The sequence below is a fragment of the Lineus longissimus genome, chromosome 9, assembly GCF_910592395.1.
Source record: "Lineus longissimus chromosome 9, tnLinLong1.2, whole genome shotgun sequence".
Classification (NCBI taxonomy): domain Eukaryota; kingdom Metazoa; phylum Nemertea; class Pilidiophora; order Heteronemertea; family Lineidae; genus Lineus; species Lineus longissimus.
The window spans coordinates 15,821,435-15,842,111 of NC_088316.1; the positions used below are offsets into that span (position 1 = coordinate 15,821,435).

General features: G+C 39.4%; 3 protein-coding genes across 12 annotated transcripts in view; 1 reads left to right on the plus strand and 2 right to left on the minus strand.

The window, feature by feature from the left end:
• Nucleotides 1-16,266, minus strand: LOC135493138 (sodium channel and clathrin linker 1-like). Of its 2 annotated transcripts, XM_064780105.1 has the most exons (17): nt 16,102-16,266; nt 15,525-15,645; nt 14,941-15,199; nt 14,601-14,723; nt 14,097-14,174; nt 12,598-12,668; nt 11,867-11,957; nt 11,616-11,707; nt 11,231-11,408; nt 4,893-5,063; nt 4,493-4,567; nt 3,719-3,867; nt 3,128-3,320; nt 2,620-2,756; nt 2,150-2,384; nt 1,785-1,888; nt 1-1,429 (listed from the first exon to the last, which is right to left on the minus strand). In XM_064780105.1, the coding sequence occupies exons 1-17, from the start codon at nt 16,136-16,138 to the stop codon at nt 1,312-1,314; spliced, it is 2,232 nt and encodes a 743-aa protein (XP_064636175.1). In that variant the 5' UTR covers nt 16,139-16,266; the 3' UTR covers nt 1-1,311. The 2 variants fall into 2 exon arrangements, with proteins under 2 accessions (XP_064636175.1, XP_064636176.1); XM_064780106.1 differs by lacking the exon at nt 14,097-14,174.
• LOC135493141 (uncharacterized) overlaps nt 5,849-20,677 on the plus strand; it is a 19,120-nt gene continuing 4,291 nt past the window's right edge. For 2 of the 9 annotated variants that reach the window (XR_010448195.1, XR_010448199.1), the window contains exons 1-6: nt 5,849-5,966; nt 6,355-6,471; nt 6,848-6,988; nt 7,301-7,537; nt 8,045-8,263; nt 18,622-18,792. Coding sequence is in view for 3 of the 9 variants with exons in the window: in XM_064780111.1 (XP_064636181.1) it covers nt 5,888-5,966; nt 6,355-6,471; nt 6,848-6,988; nt 7,301-7,537; nt 8,045-8,253 (783 nt within the window). In the remaining 6 variants the exon portion in view is untranslated. Of the gene's footprint in view, nt 5,967-6,354; nt 6,472-6,847; nt 6,989-7,300; nt 7,538-8,044; nt 11,187-18,621; nt 19,083-19,665; nt 19,998-20,253; nt 20,337-20,677 lie in introns of those variants that run through there. The other 7 variants (XR_010448197.1, XR_010448198.1, XM_064780111.1 and 4 more) reach the window with 7 other exon arrangements.
• The window catches only part of LOC135493140 (germ cell-less protein-like 1), a 9,032-nt gene continuing 5,243 nt past the window's right edge, over nt 16,889-20,677 (minus strand). The window contains exons 6-13 of the mRNA XM_064780109.1: nt 20,521-20,605; nt 20,224-20,314; nt 19,755-19,880; nt 19,453-19,522; nt 19,076-19,216; nt 18,737-18,820; nt 18,276-18,363; nt 16,889-17,977 (exon numbers count right to left, since the gene is read on the minus strand). Coding sequence (XP_064636179.1) covers nt 17,546-17,977; nt 18,276-18,363; nt 18,737-18,820; nt 19,076-19,216; nt 19,453-19,522; nt 19,755-19,880; nt 20,224-20,314; nt 20,521-20,605 — 1,117 coding nt within the window. The 3' untranslated portion in view covers nt 16,889-17,545. The remainder of the gene's footprint in view (nt 17,978-18,275; nt 18,364-18,736; nt 18,821-19,075; nt 19,217-19,452; nt 19,523-19,754; nt 19,881-20,223; nt 20,315-20,520; nt 20,606-20,677) is intronic.

Consider the following 20,677-nt stretch of genomic DNA (forward strand, 5'->3'; position numbering starts at 1 on the left):
TTTATTAAACTACAAGAATAAATAACACATAATAATCTGCATACAATATTTTGACAATCAGATGACTGAACAATTCGAACAGGCCTTGCTTTTTAGTATTACAGTTCCAATTAATTTGTTGAAGATGATCATCAAAGTGTTAACAACAAGAGAGCTATTTGATCAGGAGACTTTTCAAGTATCACCCTCCCGGTCTCTCTTGTATTACAGAGACCTCCCAGTGTGATTGTGACAACCTTGTAACAGATACTTCAGTTCGAGTTTTATTTCACTTTGAACCTCACATTATTGTGATTATCTCTAAACTTTTTAAGACATAAGACAGATATATAAGGCACACAATAATTTCTAGGTTTAAGATATCTTAGGATTATATTATGCGTCTTGTTTTCGAGTGGGGCACCAGTATCCATCATTCTCAATTTAACAATTCTTTGTATAACCTATGTATTATTATTAAACCAGGAAATTAGTGAACGATAGAGTAAAATATAATGCATCAAGCAGATAAGATTCTTTAAAATACACAATATAGATTGAAACATTAAGAAGTGGCAGTATAAATGTTTAGTAATTTCTGGATATGAACTATTCTATAAGTACCCAGTACCACTATGTTCAAACTACGGCCAACTACTTTACAATGACTATGTACAGGCAGATCTAGGGAAGTCATCAGACTAATCAAACATGAGCCAACGGGGCTATATTGTCAACCGCTTTACTTTCCCAGCCCTAAATAATCAGGAAAACAGCCTTTTCAGATTTTGCTTCGATTTAATTTCGAGATCTGGTGCATTTTCCAATGATAAAACCATCAAGTTAAATATTTTTATGGCCCTAAGGCTTGCCTCTTGCAAAAATATTAGGCTCGCAACTATAAAACAGGTTTACAGTACCTGCATGTACAAGTGATGCATCTACATGAATGTTGAAATATACACATTTAGACCTGCTAAATGTATTCCTTCTTCTAGTAATGATATCATAATCAATCATTATGTTCAAGTATGAATTCATGGGCACTATCAAACTGGGAGAAACACACCTTGAGAAACAGATATCCATGTATGTCAGTACCTCTCACTGCAGCTACTATTTCAACACCTTCAGGGCCAGGGTTTTTCTACCAAATATCCCCCACGGTGCCTAAATTTTTTCACTTTTCAGCATCCTTGGAAATGATGTGCCAGCATTTCTCGTGATAATTCAAGAACAGCACTTGTGTATCAAGTCATGGTTATCAACTGGACGGTACAGTAATGGAGCCAATGTTAAAATCACAGGTGTTGTGGTCCCTTTACGATTTGATCAGAGCGGCACAAGGTCGTCTGCTGCACGTCCGTTGGTGAAGAAAATGTCCCTAGTGCTCCCTCCACTTCCATGGCGGCTACGTGGCGACTCGTGCTGCAGGATTGCATCGGCATTTCTGAAATCAGCGAGTGAGAATTTATAATTAGTCAGATCAGTCAATGCACTACAAGTATCTTTAGACGGAGAATAGTTGCCATCTACTCAAAGTCGTGGTACTATCAGATTTCAATAGGGGGAGGGCAACCATGTATCGTAGACACAGGGGGCCCTGAAAATGTTGAAACAGCCTAGAAGAATTATGTTTTGAAAAAAGATCCTGCAGAGTAGGATTATATCACTTTAGATTCTGGCCAATTCCATTGAATTTTACTCTTGTAATCAGGACATCTCTGAAGGGGAGCATTTGTCAGTCCAAACATTATCCTCACATCTGACGTTATCGTATTCACATCTCATGATCTAGTTCATACCTGCTTGTTGGTCTTGATGTCTCTAACTTGCTTCTGTCAAGTTCTGACCTCAGAAGCCGTCTTTCTTGTACTATCCTCCTTTCCCTGGACAACTGACCAGACACCTGGGAAAAGATGATACCGAGGATAAGAAATTAACTTACAAATTTCAATATACACAAAGTCACTGATAGGAATCTCTCTTATATCACAGTACATCAAAAATATCCAGGCTTGTACGCAGTATATAACTATCGCCGAATCAAACACAAGCCAGGCCCTAAACTGTGCAAAATAGTCACGTGACGACTACAGATTGGACCCCTAGCTCCTGCCTATAGTCCCCCTTTAAGTAATGTGTAAATCAAGACTAAACAAAATATCACCTGTTTAGTCGCCAGCATAGCCCGTTGCTCAGCCTCGCGGACCCTGTTCTCCAGTCTTTTGATATTTCTCGTATATTCACACAACATCTCTTCCGACTCTGTCGTTTTTTTTCTCATGTCATCCAGCAGAGATACCAACTCTTGCTGCCTAGTTTTAAGACGCGAGTTCTCGGCACGGCAATCGCCTAATTTGGCTTCAAATTTGGCTGTGATCGAATGGCATTCTTCTTTCCATCTGTAACAGTAAAAGATATGTTAAAGACGATATTTGCTTTTGGCATGTTTGGTACAGGAAGTTTCTAAAATTGAAACCATACTGATCTGGCATTCCAGGTGAAAGAGTCAGATAGATTTAAAACACACAAAGGTGCCAAGAGTTATCATTGAAATTTCTGTCGATGGTCAATTCAGCTCTAGAAGATAATCTGACATTGACTGATATACAGTTAACTATGTCAACAAAAGCTCACTTTGCACTCATCCGTTGCTGAGCAGTAAGGAGTTGTCTGACCTCCAGCATGGCGTGGCGGTGCCCGTCTTCCATACTCTGAAGCTTCACCTCAAATTCTCGATCTCGCAAGTTTGAATCTTGTTCTAGACATGACATCTGTAAAACAAGACATGAAATTTATAAGACAGCAAAGTTGTTTCTTAAATTCCGATTCTTGTTAAGCCTCCAGATGACTTCACTGAATCAAAGAGAGGAAGGACCAAGCTAATAAAAACATCAAGATGGCACCCTTTCAGGTGGGTTGGTCAGACTACAGCAAATCATCATACGATGGATTCTTCTTTAGTGGACACCTCTGTTTTCCGGACACCGTCTCTATATTAAAGACAGTGCTTTCAATTCCAAATGGGTAATTTCATACAATTTGACCTCTGTCAACAGGACACCTCTCTATTAAAGAGAGCTTTGTCAGTCCCAAGGTTGTCTGTATTAGAGAGTCTCTATTGTATTACTGAACATGTTCTAACCTGTCTGCTGCACTTCCTCTCCGCAGATTCCTTCTCCTTTCTCAGCTGCTGCATCATCTTCTTCATCTCGTTGATCTGATCGACATATTTCACACGATCCTCATCCACCTTTTCGTACTCACGTCCATACTCTGCCATTCTTTCCCTCATACTGTTCATGTGAGCATCATACTGGGATTTCTCTTGCTTGTAACTGCAAGACAAAATGACATCAAACTTCTCAGCCAAAAGTACAGACAATGGGATGACACTGCTCTTGAAAGTGCATTGAGAGCAATCACGAACTCCCACACTCCCCCAAAAGCAAATCCCTCCACTGCAAAATTCGAACTCCAGAATAATCTTTCTTGAGTCAAGGGCACCAAGGGTAGGCCTGTTGTTTTTGTTCCGATTGAAATGACATTGCAGGAACTGTGTGTGTGTGGGGGGGGGGGGAGGGCAGTGGTGGCATATCGCTTACACAATCATGTCATGAACTTTGTATTCATACAGTGTTTTATAAGACGTGATGAAACTCTTCCGATCTCCAGTAGAAACTGATGCTGCCATCTGTCATTTCTGGGTTGAATTAACTTTCAAGTTAAAACTTACACATTCTCCAGTCTTTTGAGTTGATTTGTTGTCGATTCAAGGCTTATGAGAGCATCTTGTTTCTCCTTCTCGGCCTGACATGCCCGTCTGTTCAGCTCGCTATGGGTGCTGTTTTCTTTGTGGCCCTGTGTGACACCTTCCTGGTACAGCTACAAGAACAAGCCAATATGTTACATCATCAATTTTGGCTTTCAGGCCCAGACAGGCCCTTTGCTTTCATAACGTTTTGATGTATGTGCCATTAAATGAGGAACCGGCGTTAAGATAAATGCCAATGGCGGCGCCACAATCGATTGTACCTTCTGACACCATGATGTCATTTTCTGGTCTGTTGACGTCGCATGAGGTCAATCACGGGAAACCATTGCGTACATTTTTGCACAGGATTTCAACAACAGAAAATGTACCCAATAACTGGCATCGCGCATATTTCCGCAAAATTATCTTAAAAAACTGATAGCTCAATAGATTTAAAACAGGAAGATGCAAACGTCGCCGAAATCGATCGAAAATAAGCGATCGTTTTCGGCTCAGAAATAACATGATAATGCATTGGAAATGGAGAGTTTTGGTATGATCGATTGCAGCGCCACGCGGCGGATAAATCGCGCCGGTTCCTCATTAGCCCAGTGGCTCTGTCTTTAGCTCAAACAAAGAGTCCATCGCTAAAAACATCACTGTTTTAGAGTATGTCTTATTAAAAGGACAAAGCAAGCAAAGGTAATAAAAGTGATTTGCCAAAGGGCTCAAGCAATGTGTCAGGTATCAACCAACCTTTTCTAATTCTGCTTCCACAGCCTTCTTCTCTCTGCAGGCTCTCTCCAATTGAGCTTGTTTTTCACTGCTTTCCTGTAAGATCAATGAGCTGTATAAAGATTGGTATAACATATGAAAGGCTCACTTTCCTGAGCATGCTTATTAAATCAGTGACACACATAAACTGTTGAATTTGATGCGGTTTGTTAGCCAGGTCATCATCACAAACCTACTGACAGATACCTCTTTAAACCAGTCCAAACACACACAACACCTGAAAAATCTACTAAACTGGCCTAGATTTCACAATAGAAGACCTGTGATGAACAGATGGTTTGTTTTTCTGACCCTAGGTGGTACAGGTGTGTCTAGTAAAGGGCAAATACATGTTATACAAAGTATTCCCCTTTACTCTCACCATTTCTAATGAATAGACTTCCTCGACCAGTCTCTCCATCTTGACATTACACTGATTCTTCACATTGTCCACCTCCTCTCTTGTGCGCATTCCTGCCTCGTCTAGTAGCTTATTGATGGCCTCTTGAAGTCTCTGGTTTTCATCATTGGCTTGCTTCTCATTGATCAGAGCCTTAAAAACAATGATAAGAGTACAGACAAAATTCAAGTTGGCAAATTCTGACAAGATCTGCACATATGTTAGCATTCCCCACACTACGGCTCACTTTTAAATCCACATTGCTAACAAGAATAAGATATTTTAATCTGAATACAAGTACCTTTATCAACTTTTAATAACTATAGAAACAGAACGCAGTGAGGGGGTGAGGTTTTACCCCAGATTTTCCAATGCCTCACCAATTTTTCAGTCTGATGAACTAGTAATATGCTAATTTCATGAACTTGTGTTTTTCACCATGACCATGGCCAGGAAAATTACAGTGATGAAAGATAAAAGTTGTGACAAGAAGTCTTGATGTGAACCATAAAATCAAATTTCATTCACCTTAAAGATAATTCGCTGGCTGAACCCCTTATCAAAGACATCTTTGGCATTCATGAACATTGGAATAGAGCCTGTATAATTCAGAAAGTTCTCGAATTGCAAAGGTAAAAAAAAAAGGGGATTCCCAAGCAAAATTACCGAAGTCTGTCCATACTACCGGTCTTAAACATTCTAGACATGGCTGTTACAAGCAAGAGAAAGCCCAGTATGATGCTCACATGAACAGTATGAGGGAAAGAATGGCAGAACATTCATGAACATTGGAATGGAGCCTGTATAATTCAGAAAGTTCTCGAATTGCAAAGGTAAAAAAAAAAGGGGATTCCCAAGCAAAATTACCGAAGTCTGTCCATACTTCTGTGAATTTAGCCAACTGATTGCACCATCACTGGTCATTATTGCATCAGGCATCAAGGTGAAAGGATGCAAAAATACCACCAGAGTCAATAATGGGATTATTTAGGCAGGTTTTTGGAATTTATAGTTGGATTTGGCCTCTTCTGGTGATAATATACATCACATTCACAGGTAAGACCACAGAGACTTGTTGCAAAATATGGGTTAATGATAATATGGTTAAGTCACAGTGATATGATATCTATGACTGTGGTTAAGTCAAGGTTTCTGGGTGAGCAGAGAACACCTACCAGGGCCAAGGAAAAAAAATCCTAGGTGTATGGATCATAACATTCAGCTTTCTATCTATAAGGGGAGCCTTTTGGACCAAACAGAAAAACATCACATGGCTTTTGATGGTGAAAGTTAATCAAGGTATTCAAACTAAAACCTGTCAAACATGGTTCGTCACATCATCCATTCCTACCCAACCATATCAAACTTGCCCTGAACATAGCACATGCTGGTAGCATTGAGACAGTATAAAAAGACACATAGTCCACTCTTCGTACACTTTCAGATGCTGAAAAGTGCAAGACAGGACAATTCTTTGATAGTGCCATTGGCCGCTGTCGCCCATGCTTTGAGAAATGTCAGCCTGGTGACCTTCGTAAGTTATGTCCTGAGTCCTGTAAAGGTAGGTGAACACCATTTGGTGCAAGTGGCAAAATTTAATCACTGCCAGCCCACAAAACAGGCAAAATTAACCTAAGGGAGCATGCCTGCATGACTAGGCAGTTATGCATGGAGAAGAAACAATACTCAAAATGACAGCAAATTTTGTCATCAAAAATAGAGTGACTGTCTGGCGAACTCAAAAAGAAGTCCCTAGGAAAACGATACTCCATCTCCCACAGCAACAGTACTCAAACACAAGCAGTAACTTCAATACCCCACTTTCTCTTATAAATATGTTTCCTGACATTCTGTACTGTTACTGGTGTTCACTTAGTGTTATAAAATAGGTTTTTCCTTTGAACATATCACTTTCTTTCCATTAATCTTTTTTCCAGGTTGGAATGCGACTACGCCAAGTCCCAAGTGCCATAAGGGTGAATATTGGTTGGAGGCTCTCGGTCGGTGCTACAAGTGCTCAATAACCTGCTCACAAGTTCTTGAAGGTGGGAAAGACGTATGTCCTCTGGAATGTGTTGGTAAGCTTAACGTAATTGCATAAAAATTTGATGCTGAGGCTCCTCCATGCTTTGTTCAATCCGTGTGAATTTGAGCTGAATGTCACTCTTCATTTTCCATAAAAATTGGACATTGCAAATTTTGACCCGCAGTTTTATTTTTTATATTAAACAGAGCGAAAAATCTAAGGGCATGAAGTTTTGTGCATGAACGCATATTATCAATATAACAGTGACATGACATACAGCTAAACTGAAGTGCTATATTACAGTGCCTTGAGCCTAGCAGACGTAGCCTATAGTTCTTCATAATTCATTTAATTTTTCATGCAGGATGGAATAAGAAGAAACCGAGTCCAATTAAACCGAGTCCAACTAAACCGAGTCCAACTAAAGGATCCAACACCAAGAATTCACGGCCAAACATGCGGACTGCTGATGATGACGACAAGAGTCACACACTTTCCTGGCCATATGGCGTCGGACTAGTCATAGTAGTTGTTCTCATGCCTGTGACTGTCGCTGGTGTTAGAAAGTGGAGGAAGAGGAACCACCAGGGATCAATAAGAGGTAAATTGTAGAAACCACCTCCGGAATTAGATATTTCAGCTATTTCATAGACTCACTGTAGTGGAGAGCCAAAAATTTGGTGATCATCTGCTGAGCCATTTAGGAGCTATCTGGAGAGAAGCTCTGGCACTGACACAGACAGAACCCACTATTAGAGAACAATATGGTCCTATTCTCCTTCGTTGGTTGGGGACCAAAAACATTATACTTCTCCTTATATAGGTCCTCTTATCACTTTTTAAAATGGAAATTATATTTGATTGAATTGCTCTATACTGTATGAATGGCTCTCAATTCAGGACAGTAGTATCTCAGTGACAGCACTTTTTATTTGGAATCATACTTATTGCCTCCAACGGAGGATAACAGTGATGACATTGTTTTGACAAAAGGCTTATAACATGTAATCTAGTCCGTTTGTAGCGCAAAAGCATAACACCTGATGTGAAAGAAGAACTAATCTACATCAACTTTTGCTAATAGGTTATTACACATAACATTTTTCAGGGCAACAACAGGGAGAAGACATCGAAATGCACCCACTTAATAACCCAGCAAACAATCCTGGCGATCTTCAAGCCCCAAGAGCCAATGGGGATAATGCCAACATAGGTGGAAATGAGGTGCTTGTAGAGATTGAGAAAGAAGCACCAGCACATCTTCCCATCGAAACTTTAGACAACGGTGATTGCAGGCAATGCACCCTCGTAGAGTAGTGAAGGAACTGTAAGGAGTCATGATTTTTCTAAAGTCCTAATAACTATTTAGGGGTCATTGTTTTCAAAACCAATACTAAAAGAAATATTGGTGACAAAATCCTCTTTTAAGCCTTGCAAAAATGTGTGTAAATCTAAAAGACTCTCATCCCAGGGTTTCCGCCAGGAATTTACGTTAGGGGGGGGCACAATCCGGAAAAAAAAAGAAAAAAATTTTTTTTGGCTAGATGCCCGGAGTTTGCGTTTTCCGAGCATTTCAGAGCCAAAAACTCACGCGTAAAAAAACACCGGTTTTCCTACATGAAGTTTTGAAAATCGGCAAAAGAATGCATAGATAGTGATAAATACATGTCGTTGAAATGTTATGAAAATACAGCTGATGAGTCCCTCTCAAGTAGTCTGTTTGCTACTGCCTGACACATCCTGTTGTCAGTAACTGATAAGGACATTATAGTGATTCACACCTTATCTTATCTCTTTCATTTAGCTTAAAAAAGAGATATTTTGAAATCATTACTCAGCAAAGTTGAGGGGGCCCCCCCCCCTCTGGCAGAAACCCTGCATCCATAATCTAATTTATTGGGTTCATCATATGTTTGAGATGGTCCCGAAGGGAAAAAAATCGGAACTAAAATCTGAGGTTTTTATTGCGATTTGTTTTCTATGTGAAAATTAAGTGAACGCATCAAGTAAAGCAACTGAGACCTATATTTACAGTTACACGTATGTTTTTTAAGCTTTGAATAAGACAATCTTCCAAAGTTAAAAGCTTGCAGACAAATGCCTCTTCAAATGCCCACCTCAAAGAACTTTTGTTGTATTTTATCCATTTGTTCACTTCGCTAGTGTGTTCAAAGCTCAAAAGTTTTCAGCAGTTGTTTCACTGACAGACACTTCATTTTCACACACTTATTTTGATGGATCTGTTTCACAGATAAACTTGAGGTAATTACAGCAACCCTCTGGCAACATGGACGAATGGTCTTGTCACTTCTAAGGAGTGAAGAAGACGACCAACCAAGATGCCTCAGAAGTGTCCACAAACATAAATATTTTCACCAATTATTTTGTCAAAGGTAAAGGCTTTGGCATTTTTTTGAGACACCATGAATGTACCATAAAATTCAAGGTAGATATATTTGCCCAAGTCAAATCAAATTTTAACAATATTTCTTCAGCCAGTGACTCATAGATCATATAGCAGCCTAGTTAAAGTACTCAAAGTATTCAAAGAAAAAAAAGAATTCTAGGTCGACAGGAAATAACATGTGGCCAAAGTGTTGGTGAAATGCTTGATCCATTAAAGTGAGATTGAGAATACAAAACCCCATTCTGACAGTTAGCCATACATGAACCTATATCGCAAGAGCAAAAAAGAAAGAAATGTTATTTCAGCTTCTCAGCAAGTGTTCTTACCATTCCAGAAATTTCACAACAAGAGAATGTAAGCAATTATACAAAAGTATCATACACAAAAACACAATGAGCTAACTGGAATAATGGGGTTTGACTGTAAATATTGGAATAACCGAGTAAAATGTTACCTCCATAACAAAGCATTGCCTTTTCATAATTGCTACAGATGTCTGGGTTTGCAAATCCCTTCCTAAGGAAGGGATTTGCAAATTTTACTCAAAGGGAAAGCCAATTTTACTCAAAGGGAAAGACAATTTTACTCAAAGGGAAAGCCAATTTTACTCAAAGGGAAAGCCAATTTTACTCAAAGGGAAAGCCAATTTTACTCAAAGGGAAAGCCAGTCATCTTTGTCATGGTGGTACTCATTTTATGATGACGTTTTGATCAAAAATATTACCACATTAAATGACACAGAAACAAGGTCTAATAGGCTCAGATTTTTGTAAGCAGAGAAAATATGGTATAATGCTGTATCCCAGAGAAATGAAATTACCGATCTTCTTCTTCCGTATACTAGGACATGTTCATCAAACCGACCATTATCCCCAGGGTCTTTTGATCAAGCTACTCATGTTTCTAACGTTCTCCCCGGGATCGAACCTGGGCCATATTGCATGGTAGCCTGCAGTTGCAGTGTTAACCATTAGACTATGAGGCTGTTAACAAAAATTATTGTGTTGTTGGCATTGTGTCCCATGTGGACCTTTGCCAAGTATTAAAATTCAAAATAACTTTTGACAGCCCTGTCATTTGCATGATAGTCCCCTGTAAAAGTTATTTGATGTCCAGGATTTATAGTCACCATAGAGGACTCCCTTTCCAGGATCCTGGAAATCAAATACTTCTCTGATTTAAAGCATTGAACTGCCGGACCTTCTTTTTGTCTCATTTGTGTGAACTTGTGTAATGTGTATATGTTATTTAGCCCACTGTACAAAAAGCTTATACTACGTGTATAGGCCTAAAAAGACGCATCAAAACCAGCTTTGAATTAACTTGTACCCAGCAATCAGTAACAATTTAGAATCAATTTAGAATCATGATTATTTGCATAATATTAATATCTGACTAATCAATCATCTTTTTACATTGCAACCTTACATTATATCTCAGAATTATAGATTGCTTGTATAACATCTTAGATTTTGATAAATCTTTACCCAGCTTCATGATATCCAAACTTGGAACTACATCTCAGGTTGATATTTTGAACAAAAGATTTTGTATCATAATGTAGCTATTGTTGGCTCCGCCGTCTTTGGAATATAATACAGTTGTGGTTAAATAAAATCTTCTTTTTGCGTTCTTGGTACCAATAATGACCCAGTAATAACTACGTCACTTCTTTAATTTTGCACCTTCACCTCTTCTGGTACATTAAGCCCAAAAAAACATTTGATTTCAGGCCTTCCTCCGAACTCTAGTTAAACGCTGAATTTTGGGAAAAAATGTATGTCTGTTGGGAACACGTCATAAAATCACAAAGGTTTGAGTGGAATACATGTTCAGAGTTTAAATAAAGATGTGGAGGAAGACCTTAACCAACAGCAGTATACAAACCTGTTCCTTTTCCATGGCAGCCTGGTCAGTGATCTGGACCTGCTCCTTCAGCTGAATGACCGCCTCGTACTCAGCAGCTTCATGTTCCAAGTTGCTCTTCAACAGTTCTTGCATCTTCTCCTCCCCAAGTTTCTTGTCGGCGGCCAGTTGGGCAATTTCTCTCTGGGCGCTAGAATAACTGAAAACAAGGGAGAAAAATGAACGAGGAAGTGGAGTATTGATAAATGCAGTGAGTCTTGTACATTTCCAATCCTCATGCCAACATCGTAACAACAACTGCTGAAGACGTAAGGTTGTCTGTTGTTAATTTCAAACGATGTCATGCAGGACCACCTAACACAGTCAGTAAGTTGCCTAATGCATTTAGTGGTCTTCCAACACTCACTTGGCTTCGAGCTCACTTATCTCCTTCCTCATTGAGTCAACGATATTCTCGGATATTTCACCACGACCGATCGCATCATTTCTGTCCTGCTCCTGAAGCAGATATTATAAGATGTTAAGGATAAATGCTCAACACAAAACAGCACACAAAGAAAATGCAAGAACTTTTTATATTGGAGAACGTGCAAACAAAGCAAGGAGAAATGAAGAGTACCACCTTTCCTTTAATACAATTACTACTATCAAACCTACCTGTCTGAACATGTGGTCCTTAGCTTCCTCCAATGTCTTCCTGAGTTCTGTAACCTGGAGGCTTGCTGCACGGTTCTCATTTTTACTCTTCCTGCAGAGACAAATGATAGGAAAACACGACTACAGAATGGGAATGGGAGAAGTTCCTTGACTGAAACTACATTGTACATGCACAGATGAACATAGTCTGTGTATTCACTGGCACTTTGAATCTTGCGATTGTGAACTGAAAATGTGTTGGTACTGGGGCTGTTGGTGTTTTAGACAGCACCTGCATGATTAATTAATAGCAATACACCAAAGAGCATAGTCATATCGCCCAACCAATTTTATCAGCTGGCTAGGTGAGCATAAAAATAAAGACAAGTCCAGGCCTGTAAAACTTACTCCACGAAATCACAGACTGCGAGGACATCTTTTGTCAACTGCTGTAAAAGTGACACCATGTCACTTTCAAGGGCAGCCATGTTCAAGAAGTGCACCGACAATGCAATCTGATTGAACTCAAATCAACGCCAATGTTAATGTCGAAGAATCACATCTGAGATGTCACAAATCAGGCTCCAGTGAACAGAGATTCATCCCTGAGCAGAAAAGTTAGAATTTAGAAGAATCGGATTGAAACCCTGTACTGTGATAAAGTGGTATCATAATCCAAACATGTAAAATCAGACTATCCCTCGAATACTTTAGACTGGTTAGACCACAATTTTTAAGGTCAAATTTCATACCTGAGTTCTTCTTGTAGGGAACTTATCTCGGCATTCAATTCTGAGACGGCATTGAAATATTGCTCCTTCAACTGGAGAGAGAATAAGAAAGGAATCAGGAAGGTGGAAATAACAAAATGTTTTAATTCATTCATAAAGGAGTGGATGTACTTGAGCAACTGGTGTGCACGAAGTTGACTTACAAATTGGCCAACCGTGTTCACCAACCAACAATGAGGTATTCTCATTGTTGCCCAAGAGATACACCATACATTTGCGGTGTATTCTATTGTATTCCAATGCCTACAAATCATAGGCCTATACCCAAATATATAGTCGTGGTATAGTATACTTGTCAATATAATTGTTGGGATCTAGATTTATTCAGGCTCACAACTCCTTCTTGCTTTGAAGGAGTTGTTCTCCACAGAGTATTTCTGCTCCAAGGTGAGATGCAGACTACGGTGAGCTGTTTCTATTCATCCAACTGAGTGAGAAAACTCTCATCAACATATTGGGCCTCATAACACTGACACAATAATAATAATAGATTTGTGCCCTGTGCATATTCATCTTCGGTGCAAAGTGCTAGGACACACAAAATACAATGTCGGAGTGGACAGACTATAAGATGAAAGTCACCAAACGTGATTGCAAAACAAGTGACAATATATGCAACTGGAAATTTGCAAAAAGGGTTCTCAATTTTCTATGCCAGAGGATTTGCAACTCAGCTTCATATATCTTACGATCTTCATTGTACAAACATTGTAACATGCTTATTGATATATTATTACACTATTCACATGCTTTTAGCTGACATGCTAGCAACTCGTCATCATCATCATTATTCCTATCATCGGTTGCAGTATCCTTTTGGATCTTTGCCAACTCTATTTTCTTTCTGCAAAATTAGGAACTGCTCAACAAAGCCAAAAGAAACTTGGATTCAGCTGAGTACCGTATTATTGACTCCAGAACGTTTCACTAATAGAAAAGTGATAATAATTTTACACGTTTTTAAAAACAACATGCAACTACCGGTAAACAGAAGTACAGTGCACACACATTTCAAAACATGGAAGACAGAGGGTAACATAACAATCTCTCCACAGCCAAACTCATTTGAGGAGAAATCTTGCAAGTGATCTGACATTACACAGTCATCATTTCCCACTTGTACCCTCTGTCCTCCTTGGGCTCTGGGACCATTCCAGAGCAACATAATCACACCAAAACCATTTCTGACCGATCTGTAAGGTAAAATTGGGGAAAGCCATTTCACCTTAGAGACAACATTTATGACAACCTCACACATTGTCCGATACTACGTGGACATTGTAAAACCACCATCGAAATTACACTGTTTTGCAAGACAGCTCAGCCAATTCGCTTATTGAAATTTCACCCCCCTTCTCATTCTCAAAAACAATGGAAAGAGCTTTTTTGTAAACATGGCTTGGAATGGTCCCTAAAGACAACTAAACTGTAGAGAATTTCATGATATTTGATAGTCATACATTCAGAATGGGGTAAAAGTTTACGCAAGATCTCTGCGAACCAGTGCAGGTTCTAATTCTGGTCTTTGTGAAGTGTTTCTGTATCAAAAGTAAAACGGGGGCAAATGAAAAGAAGGTTCATGTAATAGAATTTGTGATGAAAACTTCAAACTGACATGCAATTTGACCAATTAATATGAATATAAAAATTCCCTATATCAGCAAATGCCATGATGAAAGAATAAAAACCCAAAGAGCATTCTATATTTCAATGAAGAGCCCTACTCTTGATGACCTAACAGACTTGTCCTTACAATAATTCTCATCCCCCCCCCCCTCACCCCCAAGGCCAAACCTTTTTATATCATGCTCATATTTTTTCAATAATCCACTTCAGTCATTTGTTAGATCTTTAAAAGTAACAATGCAATTCACATCCATTTTTATTATTTTTTTACGAACTTATTGACAATTCCATTTACAGAGCTGATTAATGAACCAAATTTCAATATTTTGTCAACTCACTTGATTTGACTGCTGCTCGAACACTTTCCATTGTGGATTACTCTTTTGATCCTGAAGATCACGTTCAAGTCGCTCGACCTCCTGAAGTGATGATTGCCACATCTCCACTGCTGATTCTTTCTCCTGAAATCAAAAGAACAAATATTATGACTATGGCCAATTTCTTTTCAAAATCATTGAAGTTCTGCAGGGTTCAAATGCAACCATTTCCAACCAACTGCTAAAATTCAGGTAGAAAGAAGCAGTGAGCTCCCGATTCCAAGTAAGATTTCTAATCAAAATAGTTCCAAACTTATAACACTTTTCTATTTCACCATATTTCACATGACCATTTCCTCACCTGTAATGCAAGGTCAAGTTGCTGCTGCAAGTTCTGTAACATAACATCATCGCCCGAGCCCGGTCTGATGTCTGAACCATTTAAAGTGTCCAGCTGACCCTGCACACATTCTTTGAGTTCACGCGTCAAGCGCATATTTTCAGAGAGGATCTTATCCAGCTGTGACCGGAGATCTCTCTGTTCTTTTTTATAATCATCAAGCTGTTCGTTCATTTCCTTCAAGGAGCCATCATATTCTGCTATCAGAGGGCTAAGAAGGCTGAAAATAAACCAACACTGAGGTGTGTAATTCCTGATCACTGCATTAGAAAGTAAATGTTTATTCAAATAAATCTTAGCTGTCCTTTACTAATACTGCTGCCATGACCTTGTATCTATTCCAAGGATCCTCTCTACCATGGACGCAATAGGACATATTAATAATCCTAATTAAAGGTGTCAAATTGAATGGAAATGAACAGAACAGTGTGGGACCAAAATCAGTGCCCCTTATTGGACTCCCTGAGATGCATTCTCCTCACAAAGGTGCTCGGGGAGGTTCCACATTGTTTGGCAACACCACTGACACTGTCGCTGAATAGTACCTCTTGTCAACCAGCCAAGGTGCCTCTGGTCCATCAATGTTGAGTACCCTGCTCGACTGGTCAGAACCAATTGCAGGGTACTTTTCTTGATATTTTGCAAGGACAGCATTGAGCCTTTTCACTGAAAAGATAAAAGTAGGATGTTTGACTTTTAAGGATTTTTCTACAAAAATTAAAATCCTGTTTATTTCAAGTAAAAAATAGAATGTTCAGGGGTCTGTAATTTAGTGAAATGTCATAAAGCCATATATGTGTGTCACAGATGATGCCAGCAATTATTTGGCAAAATACATCTTTGTCAATATTTGTGTTTGTAAATTTCATTCAAGTGCTGCCACCTACCAGAAATGGTACAAACTGAAGACACCCAGATTTTTCCAGGATTTTGCTGCCCGAATAGTTTGCAAAGTACCCAAGATTGCTTCTTAACATAATAAAACACACTTCACACGTTCTTGAAACATGTGAAGCCCGTATGCCATTAATAATGGTACCAGGAATTGTCCACACTGCAGGATCAGACTTGCACGAATTCAGAGCATTTTCTCGAAGATCACTCCTGGCGCACTTTTCATACCTTGATCACGCAGAAATGCAACTTCTTCCGACGACATCTCTTGTTCTATTGGTAGACGTGACACTGCTCTTTAACCCCAAGCACCGCTTTTTCTTATTTTTTCAATCAAATTGCTAAAAATCGAAGTTAATTAACAGTAAAATGAACCTGGCGTCAATTTCAGTTGACCGCCATTATTGTTTACAATTGCTGTTGCTGCGCTTGATATATTCCGTGACAACCGCAAGTCTCCATAGTGAGCCGAAGACCGTGAAGTGTTTAAGAGATGTGACTCAAATCTCCTCCTGTTCATTTTATTAGGAGGGTCACTGGTCAAATTGCCCTTGTCCATCCAGTTTGGTATGTTCACTGAAAATTTCCAGCAATGGCTTGCCTCGTCTTCTGGTCACTCCAGTCCCTAGGCAATGGTGCGAATGTGATCTTCATCAGATTAGATTTAAAAGCTCCATCAACCACCAGATTGTCCAGTCCCATCAAGTTTTGTCTCATATATCGTCTCACATTCTAGTCTTCTCAGGGTGCATTGTCACACCATGTTTTCTATAGACGTACGTATCCAGTGGTAAAGCAAGCAGGAACAGCTCAATTGATACCAGGAGAAAAGAACTTTCCTGTTTTTTCCTATTGGCAGCGATATCTATAGCTATGTCGTTGGTACGGTGCAACTTCCTGAATAGAGACTACTCTTCTTCTGTGAAATACTCTGCAGACCTCCTCTTGGTGTATTATAGCAGAGGTAACTCTACTGGAATTCCTATCAAATAACACACACCATTATTTAACAAAACTGATTTTTATCAAAAAAGCATCTGTGGTTTTGTGAAATAAGTCTTCACCAAAAAAGATCCTTTCTATCAGGGACGGTAATACAATGTCACATCATGAACCTTTGTCCTGTTGATAAATTCCCAATGTTAAAATGTTTTACACCAGAGTTACCATGAAAAATATACATCTATAGATGAACAGAAGGACAAAGAAATATGGCCAAATGTAGATTAGCAAGCTTACAGATTATATTACTTCCTTTAGCACTGTACAATGTAAACCTCTTTATTTTTGCGAGCCTAAATTTTTTGCAAGAGGGACGCAAATTGCAAACTTTCGAGGCCCAAAAAAGGATGTTTTTGCTAACATTTAGGGCCTTGAAAATCAAGGGGTTTACAGGAACATGCATATGTACAATACAGATGCTATGTCATCTATTATTTTCTTGAAAAACATCACAGTAAATTAATTCAAAATTATTTACAAGTATCCCCAATTTCAAGAGTTAAAACGTAATGCACACTGTTTGCAGTAGCTCAAGCACCAAACACATAGGTTTTTACAATTAATTAACCAATGCTAACGATATCTGCATTTCCCCAGAACTTAATATCCACAGGTCTAGTGACCAGACTGGGGGGCCAGCCTTAGAAGTCTGAACACATTCAACTAAGAATCACACAATCCTCTCCGGATCAGGTACTTCTAACGGCAAAACATTTTCATCATTGTCATCAGCTACATTGACAGTATCATCATTCGATGTGTCATTGTCATTCTTGTTGTTAAAAGAGTCACTATCTCCCAACCTCTCTCTCCTCAAGTTTGACGTTGAAGCACTCGTAGATGGCAATGTATCCCCGGCATCACTAGAAGATGCTGAACTACCACTCGTCGAAGCACCTGCGTCTAGTTTCCGTCGACATTTCTTTTTCAGTGGCCTCGGGCGGATTTTTGGGTTATTGTTCGTCGACTCCGGGTGGGCTTGTGAGATGATGTCTGGTTCTGGAAGTTCCTTGAATTCCGAGTTTGGGGTGAAGTACAGAATGTTGACACTGACGTGGAGTGGGAACGTGACATGGCGGTCAACGGCCATAATGACAGCTTCCTGGAAGGTCGAGATTAAGATTATGAAGGGGACTATACACATACCAAATCAAATCGAGGTACCAGCTTGTCTTTCTACATCTTCAATTACACTTGCATTGCAGAAATTTCAGGCTTGATTCCTATTTTGTACAAAAGAATTTGACCTTGCTGTTTCTAAGAACAGGAACAGGAACAAGACATACTCTATTTTCCAGAAGTGCACTCTAAGACTTTCAACCCAACTGCACTTGTTCCTTTTTTGGAGAGTTACAAATGAAATCGTTCCCAAAGTTTCAAACTGATCATAACAAACTCACCTCATCCTTGCCAAGAGAGAGCCTCATGATTCCACTCGATTTGAGGTAGGTGGGTTGGCCAAACAGATCAAAGGAGGCAACACTAACTCTGGAAGACGAATTTGAAACATTGTGAGAACGAATGGACTTAGTGAGGTCATAATAGGGTCATCACATCAATCATCATATCTCAGTATCATATCAGTAGTGCATTGCTTTAATTGTAACAGACAATAACATTTCAGTTCTATGTGTAGCTTTTTGTTGTCCTGGCGAAGATAGAGCTAATTGGCGGCTACCCCGAGGACCCTGTCTCTGGATTATTGTATTCTCTTTATATCTGTAACAAAGTCAACATTGCTTACAGAAGTCTCCACAGGCAGGCTGCCAGCAGATGAAGTAGTTACCTCCAAAGTACCAGGGGTATGGATATGAGCAGCACGGTAACTCCTGGACTATCAGTTACAACAAACTTATCTCACCTGAACATGATGTTCCTTGTCTGTTGAAGGCTGAGAGACATGGAGTATGACTGACTGTGAGTATTTCTTTTGAATAGAAGCAGCCTGCAAGAGAAAACCAATAAAAGCATTACACCATAAACCTTTAATGTTTTAGGACTTCACAATTCAAGCAATATTTGGGACTGACTGTAAGTGAATTCAGCTTTGCCTTTCCAGCGGTCTGGCGACTTTTTCTCTGGAAGGAGACCCCCAATGTTAAGCTCTAGTTGGATTTGTAAGGTTGGGATACAATTGTCTGCAACTTCAAAATGCAGCAATATGCATGCTTTCTTGTAAACGGGACAAAACGACTCTTACTTGTTCGCGAATGTGACCAGAAGGTCAATCCCGTAGTTAAATCCTGTCCACCGCCAACAATATTCGCCTTCCTTTGGCAACACTCGACCACATCTCAATGTTTCGCGGTAGAATACATCATGGCTCACTGATTCATCCGGTCTGAAAATGTATGAAATCATAGAAATGGTTTAATGATACTTTTTCCTGGCGTGCAAGAAAAGCTCAGATTTTGGTAATTATGGCAAGAGATAACAGCATGACTTTATTTCATAGTATAAGTCAAACGAAAAGCTCTCTAATCTGAGTAACTAACTGACAACTATAAGGAGAACATGAGACTGAAGAATGTCAGAGTAAGGTCAAATGCTTTATCAGTTTGTATATTAACTGCTTACCCTTTGTCAATTCCTTGTTCTACTGCCAGCATTTGATGCCATTGCTGCTTGAAAAGAGGGAAAAGCCACGCTGAAAGAAAACGAAATTGACTTCAATTAAGGTCAAGTTGAAGGTCATATTTGGCAGTCTCCACGGGACCTCATTTTGTCCTGAATCCTTATTCTGACAAGCCAATCTTGTGTCACATTCTTAATGTTTAAGTACACTTGCAGCTAGATCCACCAGCTGGCTCCAAGCTTCTTGAATGTTCAGCTACTATAAATGATTTCAACAAAATACCTCTGTACAACTGTATTCTCACCTTCGGGTATGATACCTTCTGCTTGGAGTAGATTGGCAGATGTGATATCATTGATAACATGCCACAGTCGGATGCCACGGAATATCTCAAGCAACGGCTTACCCCGTGTGGACCTCAATAGCGCTCCTGAAAGTGAAAGAAATCGGATTAAAACGAGTTGAGTGGTTACAGTGTGCGCGACTCTGTTCTCAACTGATTGACAAGAAGTGAGCACAGCTCTTGCTGCATCTACTTGATACCGTGGTGAGCCTCTGTACAAATCTTAAGTGGCTGTTTTACAAGACAATAACAGTGTTTATCTCTTACTCATACCACCTACCTTGGGACGTTACAAGGGATTAGTATTACCTTTACCCAACATCACTGAGTAGAACCTCAATATCTTGCTGATAAATATTTGCATATTTTGATCACTTGTACATGTCACACGATAATCATATCAGATTGAAGACATCATTACAAAACTTACTGTTTTCTTCCTTCTTAAAAAAATCATCAGCTGCATTCACAAGTTGTTTAGAGGATCCATGCCAGTTTGGGGACAACCTCAGGAACACCCACTGGAAATAAGAATGCATACTGGTAAGCCCAACAGCCATGCAATTTCAAAATAAGCTACGAGTCGCCACCAATGCACCATAACTAGATGATGTAACCTCCTTTTACCTCATGTAGATAGAATGAACCCCACTGAGCTGCATCTCTCCAATCCAATCAGTATCCTTTCAAATGGGGCTTTCATTTAATTTTTAAATTTCACTCCTACCTTCTTTAACATTGTGTAGATGTCCATCTCAACTTGCATCACAAATAAATCCGGAGACGATACTAACTCAAACATCAAGTCGTAACTGAAAACAAAGAAGGAGCAACTTGTACAATATGATACAGGAAGGTTCAACTCCTCGGCTGAACTTACTCAA

What these genes read in the sequence shown, in the direction of transcription:
- LOC135493138 (XM_064780105.1), bottom strand. Translation starts at nt 16,138, where the DNA reads ATGTCGTCGGAAGAAGTTGCATTTCTGCGTGATCAAG. An exon ending in TCGAGCAGCAGTCAAATCAA is followed by an intron (nt 14,175 to 14,600) that starts GTGAGTTGACAA and finishes CTTTTGATACAG; the next exon opens with AAACACTTCACAAAGACCAG. An exon ending in AAGTCTATTCATTAGAAATG is followed by an intron (nt 4,568 to 4,892) that starts GTGAGAGTAAAG and finishes TTGATCTTACAG; the next exon opens with GAAAGCAGTGAAAAACAAGC.